Raw genomic sequence first — 16182 nt, 5'->3', positions numbered from 1 at the left:
CTATCTGTCTTCCACAGCACCGAGCATCCCGACGGCTTCGAGCCGGACAGAGAGGCGCACCAGGCGGAGGCGAGGCGCTGCAGGAAGCCGCTGCTCCCTTTCACCAGATTTCTGGACTACACCGGACACGGCCCGAACAGGACTGGAGACGGCCAATATTTACGTTTCGGTGGGACATTTTATACCATTTACTGGAGCCTCGTTTATTACCAACAATGTGCCCATCAACCAATAGCATTTAATAGGCTGCGAGCTTTATTATAGCGTTTATTACCGCTAAGCGTATTATAAACCACTAAGCTTACAGAGGCAATAGGGTATTTAAGGATAAAAGAAGTCCATAAAATTTCCAATCCCATCATGATATTGTAATATAAAAAGCGATGGGCTCGGAGTAAACACACGCACACACACACACACACACACACACAGGAGGAGCAGGTCTTGACTGTTTTCTCTCAGCCTTCTGTTTTTGTTGAAAGCCTTTGCTTGATGTCCACCATGTTTGTAACATAATTACTAATGAATATAACAAAGAATGTTTACTTTTATTTCCAGCAACCCAGGGACAGAGGAAGGGAGCACAGCTCGCTGGACTAGCCGAGCAGCGCATCATCATCTCCGGTGTAGGACTGGCTGTCGAGTCGCATGGAGAAGAGGGTAGGTCTGCTGTGTGTTGATTTTAGAGAACGATTTAAACTAGCGCCTGTTTGAGATAACTGATTTCATATTACTGAGCAGAAGAGCTAAACTTCATTAGAAAAACATCAACATTAAGGTTGGGGATCCTCTTTGCACTGCTGGGTCTCTGGTCGGGTTTATCAGACGCACAAAACCGCAAGGCCCAATGAAACAGACTAGTGGACCGTACTAGCACGGACTTTTATGTTTAGGGAATCACAACAAAAACATGCCAGCACGTAGGCTGCATAAAGCATCATTTTTGGTAGGCTAATCTAAAGAACTATTCATAAATATTCTCCATATGATATCAAATGTTTCTATTTGTTGTCCATTTATGGAGCTGCAAACGATGAGAAAGAACTTTTAGCCTTTTTAAGGCATTCATGCTTTCATAAGTGCAGTTCAGAACTTGCAATATGCCAGCAGCAGTCTCTCAGAGCAACTGATTAGGAACTGTTGGTTTGGATCTGAGATTTCCTCCTCTCCTGAAAATAATTTGTTGTTGTGTAATGTCAGTCAGGCGTTATAATGGCACATACGGGTTAGAGAGAAGTGTAGGTCATTAAGAGGAGAGGAGAGGAGAGGAGAAGCAGCTCTTCAACTCGGTAAGTAGGTCAGTTTTTTTGCTACAGTGATTCAGAGGCATGGTGGTGGTGGTGGAGGAGAAACAGGCAGAGGCTGACGGGCAGCAGGCGGACTGAGACCTGTGAGTGGAAGAGAGCAATTAGAAATGTACAGAAAATCACTGCTGTATGAAAACAGAGCAGAGAGAGAAGGCTGAGGAGCTGAGGAAGGGTCTACACACACACACACACACACACACACACACACACACACACACACACACACACACACACACACACACATACACACGCGCACGCACGCACGCACACACACACACACACACACACACACACACAGGCAACACCAAAGCTTAAAAAACTGAATTTGAATATTTAAATATATTTAAAAACCAAAAAAGCAGAGATAATAATATAAATTAACATACTGGTCATTTATAGGTTGTGTAAAGGGATTACTGGCTGTTAAAAGAGAAGCACTGATGTTTCTAAATATTTCACTGTCCCATTCAACTCTATATTGCTGCATTATCTTGAAAGGTATAATGCTTCCAATCCTTCAGTTACATTGTGCAAAATTTTAAGAAAATCAAATGGAGATAGGTGGTGTAATGTGTGTTGAAAACGTGTGTGGACACTGAGTTTGAGAGTTGAAAAAGTTGTTTGTGGCACTGCAACAGTCGAAGTGAAATCTGCAACAGGTCCAGCTTTATTTGTTTTATTTTAGCGTAGTTTGACTTTTTCAATCGGTCTGCCCGTATCTCCAAATGTTTTGAACTTTAAGCAACTTGCGTAATTGCCCTTTAAATTCATTATCTTCGTAAAAAAATACCTTGTATCCATTTGATGTGAAGGCAATCGCCTTTTTCTTTAAGTTTGTGTCAACTTCTTTTTTTTCTCAGCCTTGTTTACTGAAAATTAGGACACTTAAGACAAATTTATCGAGGTGCATGTTCGACATTTTAACTATTTCCTGAAGTAAAATAATCCTCAAACACACTTTCACCGTTTTATTTTTCTAAACCGACGCACTGAGAAAACGAATGAGTTTGTTGTTTTCTGCATAACTATTATTAATGTAGAAAGAAGGGCAGAACTTTTACATATCCATCGAGTTTAGATGTGTCCAAAGTTGAAGAGACTTGTCATTCTTAATTAATAGTAAAGGAAGTTTATTAATTCAGTTATTTGAAGAAAGTCTGAAATACAAAACGAAGCAATTTTACCCAATTTTGTCTTCATTCTTTACTTTTTCTTTGGTTTTGTCGAATATAAACTCACAGAACTGGAAGACGTTATTCATGCAGCTCATGTTGTCTCTTCTGATTATTTGTCCTCCAGTCAGAAGTAACTTACACACTCCTGTTAGGCCTCTAATAACTTTTTCTGCGTCGGTTGAAATAACGCAATTAAAACCTGTAATGAATATGTTGTCCTGCCATCTGAAGCCTGTTTACCAGCTCCGTGACTTTTAAAAAAAGGGTAAATTCGCGGAATTTGTCTTGTGGAACTTGTGCGCTTTGATCCGCTTGACGCATAGAAACCCGATAGGGCCCGTGCGTAAAGAGAGACGCGCAATCCGATATCGGTGATTGTGTTAATAGCCAGCCTCCATAAAACTAGAAGGTGTCCCGGACCAGGGCCTCAGAGCAGGTGCTTTCTGTGATCCCGGTGGCCATATGGGACTCTGAAATATAACAATTTGATAAGCCATTTAGGACAGTGGTTCCCAAAGTGGGGTCCGGAGACCTCCAGGGGTCCTGCAGAGGGGTTTCCGGGAAGGCAGTGCAGGCACATGAAGAGGAATAATTTAATTTCTCTATTATTTAATTCCCAGAGGTCAGCACAGAGAGAATCTGTAAAAAATAATTGCATTTATCACAGTTTCTGTCTCACCACTTTCACTGTCTCACAATATGTATGCACTCCACAAATAACAATAAAAATCATCATAAATTAGACACTATTTGGATTTCTGTCAATATAACAAATTGTCAAGAATAAAAAAAATATTTAAGTGAATGTAAAGGAATCACTTTCCTCGCTGTTACCTCTCCACCAACAGTGGGAACAGTCACACACTTCTGTAGTAAATCATAACCTCTTGTGGTAGCCTGCAGGGAATAGTATCCACAGAAAAACTAGGCTAAGCAGATCATAACTTTTATGGCATGGTTAAAATAACACTGAAAAGAAGGTGTCCGGGCCAGGCCATCAAGCAGGTGCTGTCTGTCTGTGATCCTAGTGGCCCTGTGAGACTGCGACAGGAGTCTCTTTAATCCAGCAGAAAGAGAAACAGAAGCAGATCTGCTGACCTGAGCAACGTTGCCTCAGAGACAGAAGCCGCAGTGTAGCACAAATTAGCTCTGTAACACAGAGAAAGAGTGTGAGAGAGTGAAACAAGGGAGCCAGACATGTATATTCATGATGCTATGTGTGTAAGTGCTACTGAGAGTATGTTTGTCTTTGGCTGTATATCTGTGCATGTGTGTCATTGTGTCTGTGAGAGTGCAGTACGTGTGTGTGTGTTTGTGTGTGTGTGTGAGCGGGCCCCAGGGAGGCTGTCACAGCGGGTTGTGAGGGACGTCTCAGCACGGCTCCTGTCTAGCCTGAGTTTAGGAAGGAGGAGACGATATTAGCTGCTACAGGCTCTCCATCTTCCTCCAAGGATCTCATCTCCCCCGCTTTCCCTGTCTCCTCCTCTGCTCGTCTTCGAAGCACCAGTGTGTAGTCAACAAACAGACACAAGACTTTTTAAGAAATCGAGGTTATCAGAGTGTGTTTGAAAGAGTTTCATAATCCTAAAAGTGGAAGAAATTCCAGCAGCACGGAACGGTTCAGCTGAAGTGACAACAAAAAAAAATCACCGTTCTCATGAGGGAACATCTTATAAACACACAACTGGATTGTACAGTAGACAAAGCTGCAGTGACATTAGTCCATGCACGCACACACACACACACACACACACACACACACAAACACCTTGGGAATATATAGCCACAGTATTGTAAGTAAATTCTGAATATTGATTTTTGTTGACAATGTGTTTTGTTGTGCTTGCAATGATTGGATTACTAGAGGTTATGGTTTTCCCACTGCAACATTACTGCCATGAATGACTACAAATACATATGCATGTGCACACATTAGAGCTGAAACGATTAGTTGAATAATTCATTAGTAGACTGACAGAAAATTAATCAGGAACAAATTTTAATAATCGATTCAGTAATTCTTTAAGCAAAAAGGCCATAAATGAATGTGATTATTTTCTGGGGGTTTTTTTTAGTCCTCCACGATAGTCAATTGAATATCTTTGGGTTTTAGACAAAACAAGATAATTGAATATACAACCTGGATGTTTTTCCACTATTTTCTGACCTTTTAAACACCAAATGATTAATTGTTTAATCCAGAAAAGAATTAACAGATTTATTGGTAATTAAAAATAATTGTTAGCTGCAGTCCTGTCACACATATACACAAATATATCCAGACAGACAAACATGCAACAATCAATAATCATTTTAAACTACAGCACACGGTATCTTCAGCAGTTTAGAAAACACAATCTCTGCTGTGGATGCAAAACCACAGCAGCAGATCTGTCCAGTAAGCCGAGTCGCTGAAGCCCCCTGACAGCTCAGCCACGTAATAAAATCACAATAAGATTTGATGTCAGACAGCGCAGATGTCAGACGTGTCTCATGTTTTCTGTCTTTCTATCTAATTGTGTTTCAGTATGAAGAGCTGGTGCACTACTCAGGGTCGGAGGGCATGTCGATGGGGGGGTACGGGGACGATGTCAGGCCGCTTCCTCCCCCACAGTATGGAGCCCCCATTCCCGACTCCCTCAAACACCACAAAGACCAGATCTATGGGTGAGTGTGTGTGTGTGTGTGTTTGAAACCCTAGATGTGGTGGACACAATGATTTATGGAGCCTGTCAGTGGCAGAAAACAGTTTAAACTACATGTGCACTTTTAGCAAATTAACATACAGCATACATTTGTATTCTGTATATGAAGATATATGTGAAGTGTTTATAGCTGTCAGTTTTATAAATACTGTGCTATAAAGAGTCTTGTGTAACACCTTCTGTGAATGTATCATGTGTGCACTATATGTCAACTGTTACTGTGTTTATGTTTAGTATGTTAACTGTATATATATGTGTGTGTGTTTGTGTGTGTGTGTGTGTGTGTGCGTGCAGTCACCCACTATTCCCACTGCTGGCCTTAGTGTTTGAGAAGTGTGAGCTGGCCACCTGCTCCCCTCGAGACTCCACCTCCCTCTCTGCCACCTCCCACCTCCCCGGCATGACCAATCACAGCGATGTCTGCTCCTCCGAATCCTTTAACGATGACATCGCCATGTTCGCTAAACAGGTGACTGACAGCTGTGAGAGCCAATCACAGAACAATCAACGTTTGTTTTTGCGTTTTGGTTTTTTTTTTAATAATTTGTTTTATTTGTGTTGCAGATTCGTTCAGAGAAGCCCATATTTTCTTCTAATCCTGAGCTGGACAACTTGGTATGATGCACCAACTGACATCACGATAGTATAAGAAACATACTTTTTTCTCATAGATTATATTGATAATTAATCCACGTTCTTCTCTCCACAGATGATCCAGGCCATACAGGTTCTTCGCTTTCATTTACTGGAGTTAGAGAAGGTTGGTGGGACAAAAGCACTCTTTGCTCTTTCAAAATTTCAACTACTTTGCAACACAAGCACATCTTGATATGTTAAGCACGCAATTTTTTTTTCCAAAAAAGGAAAAATACCAAAATTTTCCATGACGGTACTGATTAGGATATGGCGTTAAAGCATGCACTAATAAGTTTATATCTGTCTTCTAAGGTGCATGACCTGTGTGATAACTTCTGCCATCGCTACATCACCTGTCTGAAGGGCAAAATGCCCACAGACCTCGTCCTGGATGAACGGGAGGGCGGCTCCAAGTCTGACATGGAGGATTTCACTGGATCCTGCACCAGTCTGTCAGAGCAGGTGAGACAAGCTGCCAAGGTACAGAATGTCAAACATTGAGCAGTAACAGTATGTAGTGTTCATTCACCTACCCAACTCCATCCACTGAATGTCTGAATAATGGCCCCATGCTTCATGACTTCTTGTTCTCTCTCCTCCTGCTGGGAATTCCCCATCTTCCTATTACACTACCTCCAACCTCCTCTCCCTCTGCTGCTCCCTGCAGAATGCATCATGGTTACGGGAGCCAGATGAATGTGCCACAACTCCTCTGGGAACACCAGGCACCTGTGGCCTGCCTTCACTCAGCACAGCAGACAACTGTAGTGACACAGGTACATGGAAAATACTGTTTGTGTGAGAACAAACACATCAGCCACATCTGCAAAAACACATACAGACAACTTTCATACAGAGCCTATGTACATGCAAAGTGTGTTATAACACTGTAGATAATAATATGGTGAGACCCATAGCTGATATTTACCTTGTGCCAGTCTGTGTTGTTATGATCAATATGATACTGTTGGTTGCAGAACTGATCATCATCACAGTAGTTGTTACTCAACCAAAATTAAGTGTATTGCACCATATTGATATGATTCCACATAAACATAGCTTAAATAGAGATTTCATTCAATTTCTGAATGGAATGGAAATTCTTGGATAAATCCTAAGAGTTGTTATAATTTCATGGCTTGAAAAAGGTCAAATGTACAAAATATCAGCAAAAACACCATAGTGAGCATGCATCATTTGGACCCTAATTGACACAGACACACATACACAGTCGCTCGGATACAATATGTGCATGGTCTCCCTGCAGGCGATGGTCTGGACGGAGGAGTGGCCTCCCCCAGTACAGGAGAGGAGGACGAGTCCGACAGAGAGAGGAGGAATAACAAGAAGAGAGGCATCTTCCCCAAAGTGGCCACAAACATCATGAGAGCATGGCTCTTCCAGCACCTGTCGGTGAGAGAGACACAACTTTTTCATGTTCTCATAATTTGGACAGTAATTAAACCATCCCACACGCTGTAAGAAAACAAAGAAAGCCTTTGTATAGTGCTGGATGAGAGGATAATTGCTGAAAGAGAGGATTTAGTGTGAGGCAAAACATCCCTGACAAGAATAGACAGAGAGGTGAACCGAGTGTGTAATGGAAGTCAATTAAATTAAATGAAAAATCGGGGGATTATGTGATTATGTGAATATGCTCGCTATTGAATAATTGTGGAAGTGGTAGAAATGGAGTGAGTAATTGTTGGTGCGTTGGTTAGATTGGTAATTAGCTACTAAATGAGGCAGGTCAAATGTTGCTTCACTCCAATTATTGCAGTGTGTGTGTGTGAGAGAGAAAGAAATGCAATAAGGGAGAGTGAGGGGGGTTGCTGAGGTTGAAATGTGAGCGCAGATGTGAATTCAGATGTAAGGTCATCAGTATTCATCCTGAGATTTCACATACATGACTTTATTTTAGATTTCAGTTAAAGCTTCAAGTAACCCTCACATGATTCTGCTATTGATCCACAAGAATTTATTCACATTTATGAAGAAAGCTGGAAATGTCACACCTGAGAGTCTTTTAAACTGTAGCTCTGTGTGTCCTCTCCCAGCACCCGTACCCGTCTGAGGAGCAGAAGAAGCAGCTGTCACAGGACACGGGACTGACCATCTTACAGGTCAACAACTGGTCAGTGCACTCCCGATCAATACACTAATTCTGCCCCCTGGCTTATCAATAATCAGTTAAACAGTCTTGTTTAAATGTAAAGCGTCAACTTCCAAATTAACATTGTGGCTGTTGCCACGTCAATAATGTATTGGCGTGACAGTCCTGTGCAGAAATGAGAAGTGTCTTTACTTATCTCAGTTTACAACTCGCTTAAGTCGCTTTTTTTTTGTTAACTCTTTATTGTGCATGTTGTGTGAATAAAGGCCAATTGAATAAAAGGCAGCGCTTTTACAAGACTTAGAGAGAAAACAGTAATCTACTTTATAAGAAAGCAGCTTATAAAAGAGGGAGAAACGTCCTACTAAGCATTTTTTTCAGAAGGTGCAAGGCAGTAAAATCCACTTGCACCATGTTCATAAAACAGAATAGCAAATCAATATCCAATAATTAGATTATTTACTGCACCCAAATTCCCTAGGCACACATGTATCTGCACAGGCAAAATACACACACATAAACCAAGCATTTAAATGTTGTTGATCAATTAGTTCTTTCTTGATTTTCTGTACCTCCATCAAAGATACACAAACACATACACTCTAACTCAGACATATGACGTGTGTGTCTGTCACATGTTAAAAAATAGATTTTGTAATATGATAACTTAGGTGTTCTTATTTATACCCCTGCTGCAGCACACACACACACACACAGTGACCCGATCAATGGAGATCAATCAATTATCACAGGGCGATCAATACCTGCTCTGCCCTAACGTTGATTTACTCTGCCCTCTGAAAGGGTTAAGTGGTTGTAAAAGCGAAAAGGTTAATAGTCTCCCGGTCAGCCTTTTTCTCCATTAACGGGTGGCCTCGTCCATCTCTCTCTCTCTCTGTTCACACTCTTTCTTTATGTCTCTCTCTCCTGCGCAGGTTCATCAACGCCAGGAGGAGAATTGTTCAGCCGATGATCGACCAGTCAAATCGCTCAGGTCGGTGTTTATAAGTCAGTCAGCTGGCCGGTTGCTCAGTAAACACCTCTGTATATATATGAGTCTGAGTTTATTGTACACTGTGTCTGACGCTACGTGTTGTCCCGCAGGTCAGGGTGGTCCCTACAGCCCAGAGGGAGCAGCTCTTGGGGGCTACGGGCTTGACGGACAGGCCCACCTTGGGCTTCGAACAGCAGGTACAGTCGCCTGCAGGGACATACTGCTCACTATCATAGACTGAGAGAATACAAAATATACTACTCTAGGACAAGGCTGCTGGTATTCTATATTTTTTTAAATTTTCAATAAATCCTATAAAAAGAAACTACATGAAAGAAGCTGCTGCTGTAAATATTCATTATTCACCAAATCTGCTGATGAAAGTTGTCCCAAAAAATCCTCTTTAAGTAATGTTTTCTAAAAACTACAGTGTCCAGCTGTTTTTCAGAAATTTTCAAGCCTTTTTGGAAAATGAAATTATGTATTTTTAGGATTTATGTCTTAAGTAAGAACAAATGCACTTAGGGCTGAGTGCTCCACATATAAGAATGTATCATATTCTTTAAGTACACTTAAGCTAAAGACAATATTTGGATCAAAACAACACATTACAGTGACTTGCAGAACAAGAATGAATATGCTCTTGAGTGGACAGAGTTAACTTTGAAATCTTTGATAAAAGATAAGATATAAGAACATACACTCGCTGTTTAACCCTCACCATGCTTTTAAATTAGTTTAGAGTATTTTACACTTATGCTAGAAAGGGCAGCATTGTGAGGACAGTTATGGATTGTGGCTTTAAAGGAAAAATCTGTGATCCAAATGTAAACAAAAGGATTGCCTGCTACCAAAAATAACTACAAAATACCAGAACCTCACAATTTAACAGATATTTCTTTAATATGTAACACAGGACAATTTTTGTGTTTTCTGACACTGTGTAAAACCACAGACAAACAAATTAATACCATGCAGCCAAACATTGTTTAAACTCATAGAACTTTGTTTTAAATATAGCAGAGTTCCCAAAGTTTCCAAAAATACTAAATATGTCAAGCTGAATTTTAGGATTATGCGTATAAAATAATTCATAATTCAAGGGTTTGAATATTTCACTCAGTGTAAACAGTATATAGCTCCAATTAAGACCTGGTACAAGCAGATACAAAATATACTGTATATGAGCTTATTATTAAAGTTTAAGCTACTTAAGGAAAAACAAAGGGAGAAATAGTATGTTAAGGAGTTAAAGTTTATGATCAGTTGAAAACATACAAAATGCAGAATTTGCTTCTGTAAGTAAAAAAAAAAAAAAATGAAGTAGTAATTTAGTGAGTAATTTTCGGTTTCCAGCACCAAGTCTGTACGCTGTATTACAGATCAAAACATGATTTTGTAAAAGTAGAAATTACCGATTGAAGAAAAAAATACCTCCTCACTCTTTTCAACATTGCCAAATCCCAAAATTGATTCCACTTTATCTACGTTGAAAATGTAAACTTCTCTCCCACTAGGTCTCCAAGGGATGTCCTCTCTGCAGGGTGACTACCCCGGCGCTCTGCTGTCCCAGCCAGGCTACCCTCCCCACCCGGGACCCTCTCTCCACCCCTACCCAGGCCCACACCCCCACCCCGCCATGCTGCTCCACCCGCCGCCACACGCACACCCCGCAGAGCCGCTCCTCGCGCAGGGACTGGACATACATGCACACTAGCTGGGGGGGGAGTCGGGGTGTGTGTGTGTGTCTGTGTGTGTATGGTGGGATATGTCTGTGTGTGTGCTTGGGTGTGTGTGTGTGTGTGTGTGTGTGTGTGTGTGTGTGTGTGTGTGTGTGCATGGCTGTGTATGTGTAATGACGCATACAGTACACTATTTAAAGAAAAAAAGACACATTGCTCCGAAAGTTTACATTCCCCACTGAAAGACAGTGACCTCAATGTAGCTGTTCCACTCACTAACACACACACACACACACATACACACACACACACACACATTTGAAGACATAAGCAGTACATTTACACACACATACATACACACACACAGTCTGGACCCACAGGTTTAAGCCATACCTCTTTCAGAGTAGAAGTGCTTCCTCCTCTCCAAATGTCTCCACTGTGTCCTGTGGGTGAGACACATGCTTTAAACTACACTTCCCATCATGCCTGCTGACCCACAGTAAGATGGTTGACCGGAGAATATTTATGCCCAGACTTTTTACCACAGCACATGGACGTTACTGGATGGGACTTTATCCTGTGACCTCGCCTTCTTCACTACTCCCTGTCTTCCTGCACACGTGACTGTCAAAGATACACACACCCTCACACACACTTTATTTAAAGCTGATTTGAGTTTTTTCTTATTCTATTTTTATATTTATGTGTGCCACTCCAGGCGGATGCAGCTTCACGTGAGCTTGTTGAAATGTTAGTGCTCTTCCTCAGCATGAAGCTAAACACTATGAATGACTTCCAGTCTGCCTCGCTCTCGTACCACTGACCTCCTTAAGATGCCAACAGGTGTCCGTTACCTTAGGATCTTTCCTACACACATGCAAACACACATCTACACACACTGTACACTGTACACACACACACAAACTTCTGTAAGCATTTCTAGTACATTTTTGTCTGTCATAGCAGTATGAGGGGAGCTGCAGCCAAAGGACTCTTTAAACATTCTGCTCCCTCTCCGCTCTGCTCGGACTGCTGAAACATTTCTGAATGATGATGGGAAATACAGTTATGATAAAAGTATTAAAATGTTTTTTTGTAAGACTTGTCGACGGGTCATCTCTGTGTGTGTGTGTTTGTGTTTTGTGATTCAACCTGTGGTTACTTCAATCCTCTGGTGCAGGAGTTGATGTAGCAAGAGTTTGGAGTAAATAGAGGAGCTGCTAATTAATATAAAGAACCAGAAACTGCAGGCCGCAGGTTATTGTGTCCCACATATTACTACATATTATTTTAAACTAGGTTTTGTGTGTTCACACTCAAAAAGTGATTTTATATTATATATAGTTAAAGATATCAGCATCCGTAAATCTGGGGAATAAAAGTGTTTTTAAAAAATTCCCTATTAGTACAAAAGGTGTACATTTATTTCTTGTGCACTAACTGCAAAACTAAACTAACACCAGTTATTTAGCTATTTATGCACACTAGTTTCCAGCACTTATAAGACACCATAAATATAGTTGTAGCAGTGAAACATTTGTCAGACATGAACTTCTTACATATAATGTTAGATTGCAAACAAAGAACGTCATCTGTCCCAAGATGGAAAATTAAATGTACTTAAAATATTCTCTTCCTTGAATGCAGGTCAAGGTTTTCATTATCTTCATAACTATGTGGATTAGCAAGTAGTATAGAGTATTGTATTTAATATGGAATTTGGATACAAAGTGTCAATGTCTAGGCTTTCTGCTCTGAACTGACAGAAAATGTAGAAACTGAAGGTCAGTTCAGCGCAAATATGACACAGAAGTCGTTAATTATCAGCAAAAATGTTGCAGGACACATTCCTTCCTTTAAGCTCTGTTTGAAATCCTCAGTTGCTTAATTTGTCTACTCAGCCTTGAAGTCTTAATCAACCTATATATGATGTGTTTTTCTGTATTCTTTCACCATTCTCTATTCCTAGCCTCTACTCTGATTATGTGCAATTAACTATAAAATCAAAAACATAAGTGAAAAACGATATCTAATATGTCAGAGAAGTTCAAACACACAAAATAAACCCTGATCGAAGCCATTCACTTCCATGGGACCTTATCTTGAAAAAAGTAATGTAATCTTCCTCCTTTTCCCTCCAATCATAAGTCACGTCACTCCGTCCCCTCCTATGACTATCTGTTTAACTCTGCCTGAGGCCTCAGGCTGCAGCCGCAGCGATCTGTCACACAAGCTAGATTATCACAGGGTGGAAAGAAGTCCGACTTTTTTATGCCTCAAAGCGCAGAGCAGAGCTGCTTGTAGTTGTGTGAAGTGTGGAAGAAAAAAAAGGAACACTCCCTGTCTAGACAGAACCAAAGTTCAGATGTGTGCTTTAGAGCTGAACGTCAGATCTGTCAGGGGTTGTAGACAGGATCATGTTTTTAGTAGAACAGCAGCACCACCTGTATAATTTAAGTTATCACACATTTATGTAAAATAAAAATAATCTCTTCCACTCCTCACATTCTTCATCCCTACTTGTTCATCATCTAAATTAAAGGCAACATTATTTGTCAAGAAGCACATAACTTTCACCTCTCCTCCAGCTCTAAATCAAACATCAATGCATAACTCCACCTTTGGGCATCCAACAGCCACTAATAGCACCTCAAACTCACAAAAAACTCTGAACACCCCCCTCACCCTGCCCGCCATTCGGCCCGGGGCAGGAGGGAGGGTCAGGGGCCAGAGTTCAAACGGAGGTCAACAGGAAATGGCTGTTCTCCCTGGCACCCGGGTCCTGACCTCAGCACCACTTTTCATTTCTCTTTGTCCCTCCACACACTATCTCCTGTAGGCCATGTTGGTCAGGATGGACCCTCACTTACTCTTTCACCTCCTCATGGTCCTGTTTGCTTGCTGGTCTTTGCCACAGCACTGTCATGTACAACAGTGTTTTGTTTTGTTTTCTGTGTCAATCCAAACATCCTGATCTCTGACAATATTGTAATGTTAAAACTCTGGTTTACCACAAAGTGGGACAATATAGATAAACCTAAATCATTTTCTTTTTTTCATGATGTTCTAAAACAACTAAACACTAATTCCTCAAGTTATCAATGTGCTCACATGTAATGCTACACACATACACTGTCTAAGATGTATGAATGTATGTTAGCATGTTTCTTTAGACCAGAATTCTACCATCTGTTCTTAAAAGCAAGACAAAAAAGGGATGTAATTTTTCAACAAAGCATTATAATACAAATTAAATTCAAAGTTTTACAAGTAAAGTTAATTAATTTATTTTTTACATTAAAGCCCAATCAATAAACTGACCTGCCAATATTATTGACCCATTATTAGATTAGATAAATTGTTATTAGCGTATATAAATGAAAGAATTGATTCATCCAGATTCATATAAGGCAGGTTCAGAGAACTTTGAATACATTTAATTTTAAATAACAAACTTTAAAAAGCAACTCAAACACAGCAAGATGTAATATATGATTCAGGGCCACTTTTTTGTTTGATATATATCCTTAATTCTGGCTTTAACAAGATATTTTCAAACCATTTTTCTTCCAACTTCAATAAAAGCTTACATGTCAACACAAATGTCTCCTGTAGATAAACAGAATATCTCTTCAAATATTGAGTAAATCTCTGTTGCCCATAGAGACCCCACAGCAACACCTTATTTATTCTATCCTCTGCCATTTTAATAAGACGATACAGTTGACTCATTTCACACATTTTTCCCTTGTACTGGCACCCAGCCCACGTCTCATTGAATTATAGGAACAAATCCGTGAACCCCCAGAAAACACTGTATAGCACTATTCTGTAATCTGCAATACCAGATTCTTTAAAGCCTCATAACTCTGTATGGGTCAGTATAGTAGAGACACATGCAACATAAAGTTGGAAAATAACCAAGATTACTACATAATTTCAGTTTGTTAATGACTGGATTTAGAGCTCTTCCAGCCAACTTCATCCTTCTAAGTCGTAAATTCATCAAGAGAAGAACCCAAATATTTATAGGCACCAACATACAGACTTAACAAAAACTCTTTGACTTCTTCCCATACTTCTCTTCTTTATATACCTGTTGATAAGTTTAAATGAAATATATGTCTGCAGTAATATAGAAGCAATGATGCCATTACATTGTTTATTCACAGGAAGAGTTTATCTGCAAAATGTCCCTCTCAGTACATATCTTGTTTATTTTTAATAATCAAAATGAAGGTATCCTTATCCAAAGCGTTTATAAAAATTATGCTTGGATATGTTAAGAAACACATATTAGCAGCTCTATCGTTATCAGATGTTTTAACTCTCAAATAATATCATGTCAGTCACTAGTCTTTTCTTCTTTTTCCTCTCCAGCTGTTTGACAACAATGATCCTGATCCTGTAACATCACACCCCAGGCCGGGATCTAAGCAGAGAATCAGCTGCATACAGGCTTTATTCATACATCAGTACAGCTCTCACTCACACAGTATAATTCATAGTCAGCTTATGATTGCTTCACATAGATTGAGTCTGCTGCCAGCTTCTTGTCTCACCAACACAGCCTCCATTAGACGGTGGGAATTACATTGCATAAAATCAACCTTTATGTTGACAAATGGCGGGGAGTATACGGAAGGGAGAAAGTGTTCGAATGTATTTACAGTATATGTGTGTACTGTGGTTAGAGGAGAATATGTAATGTACTGTAGCGTGTAGCATATGTGGCACTGCAGTAGATCATTCTGCCTTAAAGAAGTGCGAGGTTTTGGCCGAATTTTGAGAAAATGATTAAAGTAAATGGCACATTTTTGTGGGAAATGTATTTTTTTAAATTCACATAACCTGAAACAATTTTATAAAATGACAAAAGTGTGATTGTCACTGCTGCTTAATATACATTTCACTGAGTATTGCTACCTTCCTGATAATGTTTCCATCATTTCAAGACTCCTACTGGTTTGAATTTGACCATTTGAGCGTTGGCCTATTGAGGCAAAATGAATACACGTGTGTAATGTACAAAAGTGCACGCCTGTGTGTGTCGGGGCACAAATATGTGTGCACATAAATATGTACAATTCCATTTTAACATAAAGTGTGTGTCTGTGTGTGTGTGTGTGTGTGTGTGTGTGTGTGTGTGTGTGTGGGAGGGGGTGTACTCTGGTGGTCATTAATCATTCAATTACGCACCTGTCAGAGTTCAGACAAGTGGGAGAGAGGGCGAGGGAGGGAGGCTGCAGGGGGGAGTAAAGGAGAGAGAGAAAGGAAGAGAGGAATGCAGCAGGGAAAGGAGGAAGAGAGCAGAGAGGAGCTGAATGATGGAGAGAGGGAATGAAAAAACACCGGGAGGGTTAAAAAGAGAAAGAGAAAGGGTGTAAGTTTTATTGTGGGCGTGTGAACGGCCCGTGACAGAGGCAAGCTGTCGGATGGTGACAGCCGCTGAAAGGCCGCAGTAAAGACAAAGACACTTATATGTATTATAGGGAGACGAGTGACAGATGAAGACAAGACAGGACAGGACAATAAAGACACAGCCAAACTGATTTAACATGATTACTTAG

The 16182-nt window shown here is 40.3% G+C and overlaps 1 protein-coding gene across 2 annotated transcripts; it reads left to right on the top strand.

Annotated features, from left to right (window-relative positions):
* On the top strand, positions 1–11711 carry meis3 (myeloid ecotropic viral integration site 3). 2 transcript variants are annotated; one of them, XM_044354186.1, is made up of 13 exons: positions 1–169; positions 562–660; positions 5010–5149; positions 5482–5656; positions 5752–5802; positions 5897–5947; positions 6136–6285; positions 6491–6599; positions 7091–7236; positions 7881–7957; positions 8872–8930; positions 9041–9127; positions 10448–11711. In XM_044354186.1, exons 2-13 carry the CDS (start codon positions 649–651, stop codon positions 10645–10647), a joined length of 1257 nt encoding a protein of 418 aa, XP_044210121.1. In that variant the 5' UTR covers positions 1–169; positions 562–648; the 3' UTR covers positions 10648–11711. The 2 variants fall into 2 exon arrangements, with proteins under 2 accessions (XP_044210121.1, XP_044210120.1); XM_044354185.1 differs by having other exon boundaries at positions 559–660.
* Positions 11712–16182: the final 4471 nt, after the last annotated feature.

This window comes from Thunnus albacares, chromosome 6 (assembly GCF_914725855.1).
Source record: "Thunnus albacares chromosome 6, fThuAlb1.1, whole genome shotgun sequence".
In the NCBI taxonomy this organism is placed as follows: Eukaryota; Metazoa; Chordata; class Actinopteri; order Scombriformes; family Scombridae; genus Thunnus; species Thunnus albacares.
Note: the sequence above shows the minus strand (reverse complement) of the source record. Positions and strands in the feature narration are given on the sequence as shown.